Source organism: Callionymus lyra, chromosome 18 (assembly GCF_982586985.1).
Source record: "Callionymus lyra chromosome 18, fCalLyr1.hap1.1, whole genome shotgun sequence".
In the NCBI taxonomy this organism is placed as follows: Eukaryota; Metazoa; Chordata; class Actinopteri; order Syngnathiformes; family Callionymidae; genus Callionymus; species Callionymus lyra.
This window is the reverse complement of record NC_141835.1, coordinates 19,732,673-19,750,837: the sequence shown is the minus strand read 5'-3', so window position 1 is coordinate 19,750,837 and position 18,165 is coordinate 19,732,673. Positions and strand designations below refer to the sequence as shown.

Sequence of the window (18,165 nt, the reverse complement as noted above, 5' to 3'; positions counted from 1 at the left end):
TGTCAGAAGGACCCAAACATCATGCACCAGAAGTAAACACCGGAGTAGACGTCTCAATATTGTCATTTACAGATCTTTAAGGTATTTTGCAACATATCGCTTTCAAATATTTTACTCGTAAAAGAAAAACAGACCACTCTTCAGCGAGCTAAATGGTGCTTTTTTATAAAAAATAATAATAAACGCAATTGTGCATGCTAACTGTGGCTAATTGCTGTCAACACGTTCTATAAAGTGTATTGCAAACTTGTTTAATCAAAACGTGTGTTTTTATAAATATTTTTATTAGTTATTAGTAACCAAATTCGTATTGTAATTAACGATTTACTATTTATAATATTATTTTTGTCATTTCATTGACAGAAAAGTTTTTATCTTCCTCCTGTGTTTTGCTTTGATATTTGGCATATTTTTAACAGGCTGTGTAAAATTATTTCTCTTCGTTTATTCAAATATAGGTCGTGGCTTCATAATTATTAAAACTGACGTTACATTAGCAGCCAGGGTAGTTTTTTTTTTCTATAAAGTATTGTTTCGTTACTGATGCTTTTATAATCTTGGAAATTGAATTTAAATTCCGCCAAGGTGGTGAGAATTCAAGCCTGATTATCTAAACCAGAATATTAGCAAAAGAAGAAACGTCAACAACAAAAAATCCTGTAGATATGAATGACTTTTAATTATGATCTCATATATATTACTAATATTTTTTTAAGCCAGTGTTATGCATTCATTGTGAAATCTGCATAATTTTAAAAGCACTTCTACTACCGCTTTATGAAAACTTAAGTCTTAGTTCTTCAGTAACCTGTCTTTAACATTGACAAGTGTCAGCCCTTGAGATCTGATATCATTTTCTGTCTACAGTGTCCTCGGGGTTGAACACAATGAACAACATTTCTCCTGAGGTGGCTTTGCACCGAATCTCTCCTGAGTTGAGACCTCTGCTGAGCAGCGTGGTTCGTAATGGACGGGTGGGACTGGATTCGACAAACTGCCTCCGTGTGACAGACCTTAAAACTGGGTGAGACATAAAGTTTCAGTGGTATTTTTTATAGTATATTCTTATCTGCAGTATTTAATTATTAAACTGAAAGAACATATTTATAGCTTAAAATCTGTGGACTAATTAACAACTCTCTTGTGCTCGGGTGTGGTACAATGCAGTCCAGCTGCTATCAGTCTTTGGTTGTATATTCTTATAGGCTTTGAACCAAGTCTGAACTAATTCTATGCTTTTTATTTCATTTTTAAACTGGTCACTTACTGTATATATGTACACATTATTGACATGTTCACTGTTTTAACTTGATGATTTGTATATTGGTAAAACAAATACATTCAACAATGTATCGTTTTTTTGTTACTCCTTCATTTAGATGTACAACACTCACTCCTGGACCATGCTGCGATCGTTTTAAGCTTCATATCCCCTATGCTGGAGAGACTTTAAAATGTAAGTAAGCCAGAATGAAATGCTCACGTAGTTTGAATGCTATTATTCATTCTTTTATTCCACTTGGAATTCGTTGTTCAGGTTGATAATATGTACCTGAAAATAAATGCTTATTTAACCTTTAACTTAATTTTACTCTTACTGTAAGATCTCCATTTCCACCTGCCTTGATCATAGAGCTCCTCTTGTTACACCTATTCTCTTCATGTTCTCATGTCCTCACTCATCCATATACCTGTTTAATAGACTTCCTCTTCGTCCATCTATCCTCCCTTTGTACGATTGCCCCATGTCTGATCTTGTCCATTCTATTTTCACCCTGCCTTACTCACTGTCTCCTCTAAATCATCCAGTCTCTAAACATACATGGCAGTAAGACTAAAGTCGCGCCAATCCGGCTAAAGTTCTGATTGCGCCCCCCCCTTAAATTTATTTTATTTTGTTCATTATCGACCTTTCAGAAGTCTGTGACTGGAGCGTTTTTTAAACAAAAGTGACTAGAAAACTGGTCAAACAGGGTGAACCTGGCTGACAATCCAATGTCTGTCAGGAGATTTTCTTGCATTAGTTGTGGGTTGAAACCTGTTGTAAGATGTTCAGCCCATGGGGAAGTAGAATTTGCTTACTAAGCAAAACCTCAAATATGTTCTAAGAGAAGAAAACTGTAACCTGCGTGAGCATGCTGTGTTGAAGTAGAGGAAGCAGAAGATGTGCAACACACTTAAAGGAAAAAGTGAAATAGAAAAATAATCTTCTTAGGTCTGCTTACTCACAGTTTTTTCTTTTTTTTGGCCTGATTTAAAATTACATAATATTGTCCTTTGATTTGTTGTGTAGCCGTTGTTGTGCTGATTTATTTTATTTTCTAGTGAATTATTTCTATACTTTTTGCTGAAGTTAAATATATAATATAATAGATATACTATAAGAAAGGACTTTAATTGTTAGTGAAGCCAAACAGAATTTAGATTTTAAATTTGTTACCTCAAATAAAGTTTCCTCATTCGAGATGAGAAATAGAAAATATTATAGTCTGATAATGTTTTGCCTGTTTTAAACTGAGCCATATATGTCCATGTAAACCTGTCTTTCTCTGTTTTGTTTCATCCGCCCATCACTAATTATGATGGACTGCTGTTGACGTATCTGGTATTTGTCAAGACAAGAGGCAAACCACCTCCAAGAGCTGATCAAAGTTTGATGGGTGTCATTTAAACTAAATACTGCAGAACTGTTTGATATAGTGATAGGGCCACGCAGTGTACCGTGTCTTTAGTTTGTTCTTGTTGGGATGAAGTCTCTAATTCATAAAGGCTGGAATAAACTGAAAACAGGCAACACTGGCATCCCTCTGTCGCACGTGACGCCTGTGCAGCTGTACTTTTGCTCTGGCCTCGAGGAGGAACATTTATTCAATCTTGGGCGCATGTCTGCCAGTTCTTGGACCGGTGTGCTGATAGCGTGCAAATGTTCCGTACACTCTGCACACTGGTAAGCTCTGTTAATGTTACGCCAGGTTCCCTTCACTCCTGGCACTGCTGGATAACAAACTGAGGCCTTTGTTGTTGTGCACAAGACGGCCTAATGACCTCTATAAAACGACTAAAATAGACCTCAGACTCTTGGAGGAAGCATGGTTGTAATCTATGGAAGCTTGTGGAATTGTCTTTATTCATGAAGAACAATTTAAATTGTGTCTGTATTACTAAGAAGCTTAGACGTGTATTTTCTTGATTCCTTCATCTCGCCTGAGGGAAATCCTTGGCCAACAGAGGGATTCTATTGAGAGTGTCTATTCAATCCTGACAAGTATTGAAGAGCATCTGCTCTACTTCAAGCTGTTTCTGTATGACACAGCATTACAATTTTGGAACTCTTGTTCAGTGTACAGGGGGTCTCGGAGGGGTTAAACCCCTGCAGAAGTTTCTTCCAAGAACCTTTTCTTTTCTTCTGGTCTTGAGTCCCTGTGGAGAACCATGGCCCTCAATTCAGAGATGCCAATTCTAATGATGTTTTACTGTAAGGACTTTTTAATAAGTCCTGTTATAACAACTTTCCTACTACAAAATCACCCCACCCACAAATATTAAATTTACCATCGAGTTCTTTTTTCCATTCCGTGTGTTGTGTTGTGTTTTTTTGGGGAAAAAGAAATACTTCCACATGTGCCTGTTTTTGCTTAGAACAGCAGAAAGCAGAACATAAGAGAACTCCTTCACGAAAAAATGGAATTGTGTAACAAAATATCAGAACATTTTGAGCCAGATAGAAGAACGTGTACAAACATGTGTTTGTGAAATCATTTGCTCACCAATTTGCGGGGTCATTACCTTGTGATTGTGATTTGGAGCAGTAATCACTGCTGGAGGAGAAACTAAACAAGGATATTCAACTAATGGTATTATGGTGACAAGTCCATGTTGGCAACTGGATTGGAACCAGAGTCATGATTCTCTCATACTGAAAGTCAGATCACACGTTCTTCAAGCTGCTTCAGCTGATGATAATGAAGAGAATTTAATGTGGTTTCAGTCTTATTATTAGAGAAAAGGTTTCATTTTAGGATGTGCCACTATATGTAAAAACGTGTTGCATTTCAACATAAATTATGTAGTTTTATAAATAAAATAAAAGGTTTGTCAACTGATGATCTAAAATAAACCAACAAACTCAGTGAGCATATTCAACAGGAACTAATAGATATTTCTAGTAAGACCTCTGAAATATGACTTTTGTAGGCATCCAGGGGTTGGTTGTCACAGATGATGATGAGGACACGTAATAAAACGGATTATGACATTTGTAATGGGAATTTTCAATGTGTACATGGTTTATCTTACTTCTTTTCTTCCATTCATCATCTGATGCTGATTCAAGCTACATTTGGCAAAGGTGGTGAACAACCTGTTGCAGGTCTCAACTGCTCTCGTACACAATAAATTACATGGTTGACTTTAATATACAAGCTCTTTTGATTGTATCTTTTCTTCTGTGAGTTTGTCTTGTCTCTGTTACTTTATATTTATTTTGTTTACACTTTTAGTGTTGGCAAATTTCAGAAAACCATCAACTTGACAAAACCTGATGTGATTTATTTCTTGTGCTATTTAGTAACTCTTACTTATCTGCCCAGTTAAGATTTCCCAAGGTTATGAACCCTTCAATTTCAAATATTGACATAAAGTTTTACCTTACCTTACCTTACCTTACTTGTGTATATTTTAGTCATTTTACTTGATTAGAACCATATTCCACCTGTATCTGTGCCCACTGCTTTTTTATGTTCGGTATTAGCTAATACATTTGTCTTCTTGTTTCAGGGGATATTATTTTCAACGCACAGTATCCAGAACTGCCCCCAGATTTTATATTTGGAGAAGATGCAGAGTTTCTTCCAGAGCCCTCAGAATTACCTGTAAGTATGGATGGATGAGCAATGTTTGTATGTGAGGTAGTAGAGCATTGCTGCCCAAACTGGTGACGCTTTGCTATTTTAAGTTTTAATATTTAATCAATAATGCTGAAGAAGTATCTCAAAACAGTGACACAATATTGTTAAAATGAAAGTAGATAAAGAGAGGAGAAAGACTTGTATATATTATAGCAGTTCTATTGTGTCACTATGTGAATGAATGCCATAACTCTGAGTAGTCTGACGGTAACTTGTTGATGGTCTCATCAGTGCTGAAAAGTATTCAGCATCATCCAGAGATTGTGCAGTTCAATTGTTTGCTCAAGGATGCTCAGTATTTCTTCCTGGTGCTTGATAAGCAACACCAAGTGTGTTTGTTTTTCTTTTGTCTGTAACATTCCACTGAAAAGACTGGTAGAGCAGCATGTTTATTGGCGTCACAGCTGAGGTTGTGTAGCACTACTTTATCAGGGGTGTCGAGTGGAAACGGAACATGAAATGTAATTTTAATGCAAGACTATTTTTTGCCAACTCTCATTGTAGGTAAAATCCTTAGTTCAAGTCACACTATGTGTATCCTCATGTTTGTTGCTAGTTTAAACTAATTCCTAATGAACGTTAGACCGTTTTTGACTTAATTGTATGGATCTGAAATGAAGTCTAACTTTTTTAAGATCTGAAAAGTTATTGGGAGCTGCCTCCTCCTGGTTTATTTTTATAGCCGCCTAGCAGTGAGAAGCTAAATTCCCCTGCTTGTGTCAGAGTCTGGAAGAGGAGAGGGGACTCTTATTCACCGTCTCACACTTCCAGCTGTGCACATAAGGGGAAGTACCTCTGCTGATCCTGCTTCTTGGCAGCATGTTTATTTTCTCTTATGCTCTTGCTGTCGCTCTCTGTTCGTGCTTTTTATAATCTCACGGCAATACTCCGGACAACATCCTTCTCTTCCATTTACAGCATTTTTCCTGCATGTTTCCAGTAAGCGCAACCCCCCCACTAGCTTTCTTCGGAAGTCTGAATTCTCAGCAATCCCTTTAATTTCCCAAAAAGTCTTGTAAAACAAATAATTAAGTGTTTCAGTTTGGGTTGTTTTTTTTGCAATCATTTGGTGCCTTAGATGTTTATCAAACTTCTGTTGGCTGAAGGAAATAGTCTTTTGTTTAACGTTGTCCTTTCTGACGCTCTGACCTTTGTAATCCATGGTGGGTAGCCATTAGGTTAATTTTAGGTCCGTGGTCAGAGTCTGGTTGAGTTCTTGATGTCTCAGCAATGGATCGCTTTTGTTTACAGGCAGCCAAGGGTGTCATTAGCTGTTCTGTTTATCCCTGTGTTTTCTTTCCTGCTGCCACCAGTCTTTCAGCACTGTAGAGTGAAAACCATCACCCTGAAAACATCAGATGCTTTGTGGAGTTCACCACTTAAGAAGATATTCTGATTCACTAGTCTTATCCTGAAGAGAATATTGAGGAGCATTAAGCCTCCACTGGAAGTGTTTGTGTCGTCAGTCCATTAAAAAAAAAACTCAAAGCAGGCCACTGCTGATATAACGGCATATATTTAGAGAGACCTCTTCTTTGCTTATGTAAATGAGTCCACCTGTTTATTGTGCATCTTCATGATGAGTCCAGAGTACTTAATCTTTATATAAGTTTCAATTAATAAATCTTGCTGATTATTGCTGATTATAACAGTCTTTGAGTCTTACAAGAATTTTATTGTGACGTAATATTGGGCTTCACTTTTCCTCGAGCCAACTGTAGTCATGGCCAGCTTTGTTTATACAACGAGTCCCTTGTAGGTGGAGAATTCAGGGATTGATGATGCACAGTGACAAACCCAAATGTTTGACCAATCACAGCAGAGTCGGTTTGGTTATGAGAATCAAGATTTCATATCTATGTAAATCAGTATTTTCAGTGGGTGGGGTTTAAGAACATTTTCTAATGTAGATCTTTCAATTCAAAGGGAGTTTTGTAAAAACATACTGATGAGTACAATAGAGGTCCAAGGTCAATTTAAGAGACACTCATAACAACACATTAGTTAAAAGGATACAATATTCAACCAATTCATCAATAGCCATTAATTATAATTGTCATGTGAAAGTCAGAATGAGTAAATTTGTTTTAATATAAATAAAAAAGGAGATGAAGGTTGATTCATTCAGGACTTCAACTTTGTCGCCAAACCATTCTGATTGTTGCATTCTAAGCAAAACATTATTGTCGCCCTTAGTCCGTACGTGTTGTAAAGACCTCACTGACTGACGGTCATAATTAGGTGAAGGGTATTTTAAGAAAAAGAAAAACACCCAAATGGAAGATAAAAGTGGCTGGTGAATGGAAATGACAAAGAGGAAGGGAGGAGATGTTTGGAAAAGCTCTCTTAATTCCCAAATGAACATTTTGTGCCAGAGCACCGTCTTTCTTTTTCCTCAAGCCATTTGAGAAACTTTGCAACATGCACCCCTTCACCCGTTTTCAGAGGTTATTAAATGGCTCAAATCTGAAGGTGTGTGAGAGTGTGTGCCATTTTTTTATGTCGTTATTCAAAAATAATAAGAGCCTTTCTGGCACTTGAAGGTGTTGTCAGGGTAACACTGTGGCTTAAAAAACTGCAGATTGACAAACATGGCGTATATAATAGTTTACAAGGTTTAAGTCAGGTTAAGAAAATGAGTCAAATGAATAATTCCTTTCTAAATGCACCACTGTTGAGCCGATGTTTATTATTTTCAGTCCCCCAGACCTCTAAATGTGTCATCTAGCAAGTCTAGACATGTTCTTTGATGCATAGAGGAACCACATACCTGGGGAAGTTCCCCAGCTTCTTTCCTTTTGTGTGTATGTGACAGACATAATGGCATCCACTATGTTTCCACCTCTGCATCTTGCAGTCCTCAGCTCTTTAGACAGGCTACAGCTGGCTCCCCTGGAAATTCCAGCCAAAGATGTTTCACTGATTTTGTTTAGATTTATTGAGGTTTGCCACTCGTTCCACCACAGCAGCCACAAGCACGATCAGCTGCTTTTTGCTGTTACCATAGCTAGTTTGAACATGTAATGGGTAGTTGTCATTTTTTTGTATTATTATTATTTTTATTTAAGGTCCGTAAGAACTACTGGGAAAATGTTCATGTCTCTAGCTCTCCTTCCCCCAGTCCAATTATTCTCTCACTTGAGACTGATCAGTTCTTTTAAAGATTTAATTGTATGGAGGAATCTAAATCCATTTGGTCCTTGAAGTTTAATTGCAAAGATGAATTACTTTAAGAGTGGGTTTTTGATGCACAAATGAAGAGATACAGCATTTATTTTCTATGTTGAATACTTGCAATAATGAAACCATAATAGCTGTTGATTGATAGAACATGATCCTGCTATTGGAAGTCGGCAAACAATTGATGAAATATTGATAATAATAATAGTCCAGTTGAAAATGAAGTTGTTCTAAAATACTATTCGTTTTGCTTTCCCAGCGAAGGGAAGGAAGCATTCCTTATTTGACGTTACCCTCTGGTAAGCCTGAATGCTTTACAGCAGCCAGCACTTCCTGTCCACTGCCCACAGCATATCCAAAGCTGAACAATGGACCTCAATTGGCTCATAAAGCGAGACGGTGTCAACCTTGGTATTGTGAACCACCTTGTCCTCCTGTTTCCTTCCTGCTTTTGGGAAAAAAATGTTTTTAAAGTTTTATTGGGTTATTACTGGCAGGACTTTAAGACAAGGCTTGGTTTAGAAAGATAAGCTTGAATGGTGGTCCCACAACACACTGTAGTTCTAAGGTATGTGCTTGTCTGGTTTTCACCATCAAGGACTTGTTTTGGTATATCTCAGTTGGGTCAAATTGATTTCAAAAGTAATTTATTTTTTAATTATTGACTGACCTTTACAGAAACGGGACAGATTATGGTGTTTTGGAGAATGCCAAATAATATTAAATGTAAATGAATGTATGACTAGAGGATGATAATGTCGTGACTAGAGAATGATGAAGATAAGTGATGATAAAAGTGATGGTGAGACTAGAGGATGATGAAGATGAGACTAGAGGATGATACAGGTGACGGTGAGGCTAGAGGATGATAAAGTTGAGGGGTCGGTAACATGTGGCTCTTGCAGCCCATTGATGCTGCTCACTGAGTTTAAAAAAAAAAAACGTTTTCTTCACGATCATCAACACAGAACTCTGACTCTTTGCTCCCCCCTCCCTCACCTCTCTCTCTCTTTAAAGGAACAGTAACACGCAAAACAACGAACGTTTTCGTATTTCACTTTAGTTTGTTTGAAAATTTCATTTCAATTTGGTGCAGACCTAAAAAAAAAAAAATCTAACAAACTCCAATTTCTTTCATCCTACATAGAAAATGTTTTATATTTTTCAGCAAGTCAGTCAGTTACAAACGTCTACATTATTATAAAGTACATTAAGTTTGATAACAAATCATTCAATTTTGAATGTCCTATTATTTAGTTTTTTGCATTGTTGAAATTATAATAATAATAATGATGATGAGGATTCTGATGATGATACAATTGTTATGATATATATTAAATTATATATAACCCTTAGTCAAATGGTGCTTTACATAAAAAAGAATGAAAAACAAACACAAGTCAACAGGACAGACTGCAGTAAATATACAGTATTAAACATTGTTTTGATAATTATCAATGCTTAAAGCAATAGTTCACCCAATATTCAAATGTCACATATTTTCTAAGAAGAAACTTAAAATCATCCAAAAACCTCCATACTGCTTGTCTGTCTGACATGAGAGATTTAGGCAGGAGATCTGGTATCACCCACTAACAACCAGCTAAAATATATTAATAAGTATTAAAATATACTTATTTTATTTTTGGGGGGAACAATTCCTCATATTTGAATGTTTTTAAGTGTATTTTTGGACAAAGACAACTGAGCTCCAGTTGCTACATTAAAATGAAAACATACATTTTTGTCTATATTTATAAAAAGGAACAGATTACTCAAAATAATCCCAACCCTTAGTCGACATGAGGGTGAGTAGAAAATGAATGTTAGAAGTTTGAATTTTGGGCTAACGTTTTATTATTAACGTTTGTTTATATGAACATTATATGGAATGATATTGAATTTTAAAAGAACCACGGTTTATAACTGATATTATTAGGTTTATTGTAAATGACACTTGTTATTGTCATTTACTGTATTAATCTTCTACTGTTGCCTTCAGTCAACACATCATTTGTGTTGTTTATGTTGTAATTGTTCTAACAGGCTACACAATTAGGTAGGAAATAATGCTATGACAAAGCAAAACACTTTCTGCTTGGAAATACACTGAAGTTGTTTATTGATAGTGAACATGATCATAAGTTGACTTACGTACTGACAGTGCTGTCCAGAGGGTTTATAATGAAAGAAAAGAAGGTACAGCGGCCTCAGCAGGAGGAAGTCTCTCGAGTCATGTTTGTATCAACAAGTTTGACTTGGTTGGACACAAACAGCACGGATCACAGTGAAAAACTTGCGCTGGGTTGAGAATGCCAAGTGTCTTAAACACATGACAAGAGCGATTTAGAGTGATCTTACACTTGGCAGTCTCTGGGGGCGAAACAGGGTGTGTGCCCACACTTGAATTAGAGACTAACAGAGATTAATTCAATACTTGGGAGTTTTTTAATTCCCGACTCTTTCAAGTTGACAGCCATTTATTAGATCAGGTTGCCAGAATCTATAAAAATCACATTAAGAAGCAAAAGAAATCTTCTCTTGGCCTATATAATTATCTTGTATTTTCAGATGCCAGTCCCTCTGTCACTGGCAAGTTGACATGATTCTGTCAATTTCTGCTGTATTATTAGAAGCTATGAACAACTCAGGTGTACATTCTGTCCTCGGTGCCGCTGTAGTAAACGCTGTAGTAGTGGGAACACCCACACAAGCAGGAAGATAGCTGGTTAATATTTTCAAATTACAGACTTTTCAGGTGGAGGGTACAAATGCTTATGTAAGCTAGCAATGAAATTGAGAGCTAGTCAGGAAAACAAACAGGAAGTTGATTGGGAATTAAATAAATAAACCGTCTTCTTAAGTAACAGATGAAGAACTAAAAGGTTTTAATGTTTTATTTCTAATCACTTATAAAGTGAACTAAAAGACAGCGATGAAATACAAGATGAACTGAAAGATGAGATAATAATGAGAGAATGATTATTTTTCAATTATATTGATTTTAATCTCATGTTTTCCTCTAAAGCAGTTTACAGTATATTTCAACTCAACTATTTTTGTAAGTAAGTAAATGTTATTTGTAAAGTTCCGATATAGACCAGGGTCACAAAGCGCTTTAACAATCAAAAACAATACACAGTTACAATATATACTGTAAAAGGCCAAGACACATAAGACAAACACAGGAGTATAGCTCCTGCCCTTATGTATATTTTCGAATTCATGGTCTTTGAAGTCAATGATACTTCTCCGGAGGAATATTGCAGTTTCAATGTCAAATGAGCTCCATTTTAGTTCAGCTTTTTCAGTAGGTAGTAGGAGTTACATAGGTGCAGTACATAGGTAAAGGTACATATTGTAATCGTTTCATTGAAGTGTCCATCTGCCTCATTTTCGAACATATGGTTGAAAATGTACTCTACGTTTGTTATGCTTTTCATCAGGTGTAAGTTTAAAGATTAGATTTTTTTTTCTGTATAATAAACAGCTGCTTCTCTTACTTTGGTATAACACTGTATTTTCACAATAGTGTGGAAGTAACCCATACTACAAGGTAAGTACTTAGAACCATTGCATAATGTTTTTTTTATCACTCTGTTGTATGGAACAATACCTCAACTTTAAGCTATTAAAAGTGTAAAAGAATCATGATCGTTACATAATAAAGGTTTACTCTGTGCAGCAATTAATACGATTTCTCAAGACCAACGTTCAAGGTTGAAGAAAGCCACTCGCTTAGCTACTAGCATGTTTTTAAACAGGCAGTGGGTGTTTGTCAGCTGGTGGTTTGAGCTTTTCTATAACCATTATTTGAAGCGGGTTGAGCTGGATGATCGCACAGTGGGTTATTTGATTATAAAACTGTGATCGACAGCGATGTGCACACATAACTTTAATCTATAATAAAGCATGTCACAATAAAACAGTCTACAGTGGCCAGGTACCTTTGTGGATGACACAATTACACAGTCATCACCAGAAGCCTTCCAGAAGGTTATAATACCTCTAGCATTTTTTTTGTTATAAGAGCGTAACGATTGATTCATTATAGACTGCAAATACATAAAAGGTAAACTGCGATTCAACATGTTGTCTTGCAGCACAGCCAAGCCAGTGACTGCTGAGGCTAATCCTTTCTATTCCAATGTATTTAACCATAGTCTTCAATGCAATCCTTATATGGTAATGTGATTAAAATGCCTTTGTGGCGCACGTGCTTCGTTTTTAAGGGGCTTTTCACACACGAAAAGCGAAGGTAAGAGGGATGTTTCATCTTGAGCCAGGTGAGGCTTACTTTGACACCATTGATTGAAAATACTCGTGTACCTATATATACTTTACATTTCTATCATTCCAAAATAGCTGCAAATGAAACGATTGCATCTTTTATTTCACCCAGTATCGGATCTGTACATTTTCCGCAGGGCTGATTATGTTCTTGAAAAAAACAGACATGTTTTGGCACACGGAGCCTTCAGCAGAGCGTATAAAATCAATTCAGTCTGTATGGACTTTCATGTCGACACAAACACACAGCACAACACATAGACATTGTTTTTGGCTCATTGCTTTTCGCTCCGTCTCTCTTTTGTTTGGCCAAAGCATCACTGTAGCTGTAGTTTGTTAACACGGTGTGAGGACATCGAATTAAAGGGTGCCGACCTCCACTGAGGTCCTCATTAGGCTGATTCCAGGAAAAACTTGTGATGTGTTATATTATTAAAAAGCAGTTCTGCAGCAATATGATGTTTGAAACAGGTGTTCCCTGAAATTTACGGGTGATCACAGACCATGAATAACCAGAATAGATTAATTATTACAAATGGTAATTATAATTTAATCATGTCCTGTTTACCTATTATATAAACCTGGAGGCCTGGATCGCCCCTGAGAAGAGATGTTTGTGTCAATAACTTCCTTCCAAAAGTGCAAGCTTAGCCCTTTCGTGATTTGTAACGCACGTTATTGTGTCAGTTCCTGGATTTAGGGTGTTTAATTAACATCAGCAATTGGAAGAGATTCTCTAGAACCTAGAGTATGAACCTCCCTGCCACTCTTACAAATGTTTGTGTGTCACCCTCTCTTTGGGCCATCTTTTTTGATTTAGCTACTTCGTGGAAAAAGAACACAAAGTCACAATCCAAATGAAAACATGTAAAATACATTAGTATCACAAACATTTTGCCAAAAGGATTCTGCTCTCACAGACTTGATCTTTCATTATCTAATGCCGCCACATTTATTTTTCGTCTCGGGCTCCTACAACTCCTGATCCCTCCTCCCTATCTTCCTCCTCTTCCTCCTCCTCCTCCTCTTCAGAGAAGTTTCACTGATATTCCCTGTCACTATCCTGACACAGCACTTCCACAGTCCCGCCTCAGTTTCGGCTCGCGGCAACAATTGCCTCTTTTGGACAATGCCCATCCTTGTTTGCATCATCTGCTAATTTCGGGAATCCCAACATTGCTGGTAACCGCTCATGGATCAGGACGATGAGGTCACCATCTCTGTTTAGCCTTCCCTTGTCTTTGCGAGGGATGTGAGTCGCTGTGGAACAATGAGAGCTTTCTCTGCCCCGGCCCCCAGACAGACGGACAAACAGAGAGACAGACTGGCAGTTGAGAAGACAAGCTAGTACAAGTCGGAGACATCCGGTTGCCGACACCTTTTGTAATGATTATTAAGACTTTCTCAGAACCTCTGACCCCTGAAGATGAATCCCTGTGTTGTGTGTTGCTCCAGCTATTAAGTGTTGTCAACAGGATTTCTGGAATGTTTTCTTATTTTAGTTTCAGGATGACTAAAGGGTTTCACTCTCATGCTCCTAATAGTAATACATCATCATCGAGTTAAGATTGATTGTACACTTTTAGATTATTTGCCAGTATTCTTGCCCTACTTTTATTTAGTTACATACCTTTAGAAGATTTGGACATTAGCTGGAAGCAGCTATTCAGACACTGGCTTGACACTCGGTAAACAAAAGAAATAAGTTGCACTTATGTTGCTCTAGGTTCAACAGAGACTAACAAAATTCTTTAAATATTATGTGGATCCACTTGATATTTTAAGAACTCGGACAAAATAATTGAACTCCTTTTGCTATTATTGTGATTTCTTAAAAATGTGTTCGCTAACAAACGGATGAACACAGACCACAGCATAACCTCCTTTGGAAAGTAATAATCATCCAGTCTAGAAGAATAATCAATAAAAAAAAAGAATATTGAAACATGCTTCCTCTATGGTAAGTTTCAATACCCACATGTGATCAAATCTTATTAATTGGTGGATTGATTAGTGAAAAGTGTTATTTTGCACTAAAAATGTTACTCATTTTTCTGTAAGAAAACAGCTAGGGGAGTAATTTGTATGAATCTTGAAAGTTAAAATCAAGATTTTATCTATCTTTTCGGAAACCAGTGATGAAGTGAAGGTATTCGGTTTACGTTTCTGTATCAGTATCGGTATCAGTACTTGAATCGAAAATTTCCGGTTGAGAGAGTGAGAGTAAAGCTCACCAAGGTTATTTTGGTCTCTTTCTAACAATGTACAGTTGTTTTTTCGTCTGCCTCTTCAGTATAATGAGAATTCCCTGCTGTGTTAAATAGCAGCGTCCCTCGCTCACATTTTTTTCTGTATATGGTGAACCTCTAGATAGTATTTAATAGTATAAAGAATAGATGCTATTATAAATTATGAGCATGTGGCAAATGGACTCTGTAGTTTTCCATTCAAAGATAGATGTTTGAATAGAAATTTTTCAAGTGATTAAGAGTTATGATATCCTCAGACTGCTATCTTACCACATGTTCAAAATAAATGATTACAAGTATATCTGTTTACCGCTATGAATATAAGACTTGTCATAGTTGGTTCAACCAGGCTTACTGTATCTGCTGTCATACTATGACATAACTATTGTCCACATGCATATGTATTGACCAGCTCCATGTGTTGCTCTTAGCATCTGGTCGAGTGGGATGCTGAAGACCCCGAATGTCTGCTGAAGCTGGTGAAGGAGCTGATCCAGCAGTACCATCACTACCAATGTCAGCGACTCCGCGAAAGCTCCAGGCTGCTTTTTGAGTACGACAGTCTGCTGGAGGATCCGAGCTACAGGCGCAACATGGAGATCTATGCTGGAAACAAGAACAGCTGGGTGAGAAAAGGACAACCTGTCAAAAACACTTTCAAAGCAGCATCTGATCCGATGACCATATATTTCTTATCATCTCACAACTGTTGTTCTGAATGACATTCGTTGAATCCATTGGGAATAATTCTGACTTTTGTTCCAGACTGGAGAGTTCTCGGCTCGCTTTCTTCTGAAACTGCCTGTTGACTTCAGTAACATCCCCATTTATCTACTAAAGGTAAGAGGAACCTGCTACAAAAAGGTTTATCATTTTAATGACCAAAGGAGTTTAAAAAAAAGCAAATGGTTCTTCTTTGGTCTAGTGCAGTGGTTCTTAACCTGGGTTCGATCGAACCCTAGGGGTTCGGTGAGTCGGTCTCAGGGGTTCGGCAGAGCCTCCGCCGTGGAGGTCCGGACACACCCGAATTATTGTATAAATTCGTGATGACACACCGCGCTGCAGATGATCATGCTACACTGTTTGGCCAATGTGCAAATGTCGTGGTAGTACGTGGTGTGATTCCTTTGTTAATATTTGAATCCATACTAACTATGTTGGGAAAAAGAAGAAAGTGGTCGGACGAATATGTACAACATGGATTCACTTGTATCACGGAATGTGATGAGAGTGAGTGTACTATCTGCCTGATTTGCAACGCCAAGTTGAGCAACTCTAGTTTCGCAACAGCAAAACTAAAGGAACACTTTAGACGGGGAATACAGAAACATATCATATACATATCTATGTCTTGAATTAAAAAAAAAACATATTTAATTTTCACTAAAGAGGGGTTCGGTGAATGCGCATATGAAACTGGTGGGGTTCGGTACCTCCAACAAGGTTAAGAACCACTGGTCTAGTGTGCCATCACGTTTTAGGTTGATCCCACATTCTAATGTGCTTGGGTACCGGTAATTGTGTACCTGACAGATTGCTCTGGATTGTCGAACTTCCGCAGCCTTCTCCGATTATTGATTGACTGTGCGTCGCAGCCACTTGCATGTCTTCATATGTGTGAAAGTTGATAAAGCAGGTGGAATTCTTCAGATATATTTGTCGAGTACTTTACTATGCCAGTTAGAACTTGATTGATGATAGTCATATGCTCCAGAGCATTTTTGTTGTTGAGAAACGTTATGTGTTCGCTTTGATGTGACATTATCCTGGACTTTCACCAAAAGTGTCTGGTGCAATTCCCCGCGCTGTTCCCTCGTTGAGTGAAAGTGCCGAAAAAGACTCATTAGATCAGTCCGCTGTCAATTAAACAAAGTGATTTGCAGTTTCAAGATGGCAGGATTAAACTAATGAATTGTGGAATAGCCTACTAGATTTGCAGTTAGTGTAGTGAAGAACAGGACTACGAGCATGCATAATGAACCTCTCTTCATTCATGGTGTCAGGTGAAGCCTTTCTTCACAGAGGGATTTTTTGGTGGTGAAATAATTAAATAAGTTAAAAGTGTTATAGTCTGTTTAACAGTGTTGTATTTTTCTAACTGACCAGGTGAGCTTTGCTTTAATAACTGATTTCCTGAGGGGAAATGACCTGACCAAATGACAAAAAAATTGAATCTTATTTAAGGGCTGCGGGGTGGAGCCCATGCAAAACTTGGCCCCTGCTTTTCATGTGAGTGGATGGATTTGCCGAATTCTGTAAAGTTTTTGCTGTATTCCGGTGTTTTGTGTTTTTTCTTTTCTGTTTTACACTTAAAAGTGTTTTGATGTAAATAAAGGTGTCTGATCAACAGGAAAATGACTTTTTCTAGCTATATATTTTTTGCTTTCTTTGGTCAATTTTATGTAAAACATATCTTGAAGCTTTGATGATTTGAACATTGGAAAAGTATTTTATTCCCTTTATTTGGCAAAGCAAAATAATTAAATGGTGGCCATCATGTGGCCATAGTGTGTTTGCGTGTGTGTACATGCAGACTCGGTCTTGAGGGCTGTGAGTTGACTAATCAGCAAGCCGTCACTCCTGATCTGTTCTGAGCCGCGTGGTGTCTGCAGGCAGCTATGCCCGAGTCGCCTCTCCTTCTCTCTCCCTCTCTCTCCCTCTCTCTCTCTCTCTCTCTCTCTCTCACTGTCGCTCTTTCCGTCTTCCTCTCTCTCTCAGTCATCTTATCCTAGATTTGTCCCCACCGCCCCCCAGCTCTCTTGTCACTCTGTCGCTTCGCAGCCGCCCTCCGTCCTCGACTGCTGCAGGCTCTGGATCTCTGGCCTTTTCCAGCATGGCTTCTGTTTGCGAAGGGAAATGACGGTAAACATAAGGGAAACAACAACCATCATCAGCCTCACATCAGCTGAGGTCCTCATGTCTCGCAGACCTGCAGCAGCGTCTCTTCCTCCCTCAGTCAAAATCTCTGAGCCGCATTTCTGGTCCTCCACATTGTTTTGTTACAGTGGAATAATTTAGGAGGGAAAGTTTCGGCTCTCACCCCTCAGGGCAGCTTTATTGGTGACATATTTCTTTTTAATGCAAGCGTGCTGTCGCTTTCTGGGAGGTTTCCATTGAATACACTGACACTTTAAGTGGAGCGCGGTGGCAGCTGTGTCGACACATTGTCTGGATGGAAATCTATAAAATCTCATCTGTGAATTCATCTTGTAGTCATACTACACTCCATTATACCCCCTCATAAAGATCCTGCTGCTGTTCCGACTATATTCATGGTATCACCTGGAGAGAGGAAGAGTATAGACTCGGCTGCAGCTCGTCTTATTCACCTACACATTAGCGGATTATGCAGAAGACAGAGAGGTGTCCGCCACTGCAATTAGGTTTTATTTCTCAACTTGTCATGCATTTATCAGGCAAATCATTGTGTTGAGGACATCTTTACTTTCTCCTGCCTGTCACATTAACATGAGAGTCCTCAAAAATAATTGACTTTGTGTCATTGTTACTGCAAATGTCCTTTGATTCTCATATCTTAA

The 18,165-nt window shown here is 37.8% G+C and overlaps 1 protein-coding gene across 1 annotated transcript in view; it reads left to right on the top strand.

Moving 5' to 3' along the window:
- Position 1: 1 nt before the first annotated feature.
- The window catches only part of babam2 (BRISC and BRCA1 A complex member 2), a 58,182-nt gene continuing 40,018 nt past the window's right edge, over positions 2-18,165 (top strand). The window contains exons 1-6 of the mRNA XM_087780213.1: positions 2-81; positions 868-1,024; positions 1,380-1,456; positions 4,777-4,871; positions 15,058-15,252; positions 15,392-15,466. Of these exons, the coding sequence (XP_087636339.1) occupies positions 888-1,024; positions 1,380-1,456; positions 4,777-4,871; positions 15,058-15,252; positions 15,392-15,466 (579 nt within the window). The 5' untranslated portion in view covers positions 2-81; positions 868-887. The remainder of the gene's footprint in view (positions 82-867; positions 1,025-1,379; positions 1,457-4,776; positions 4,872-15,057; positions 15,253-15,391; positions 15,467-18,165) is intronic.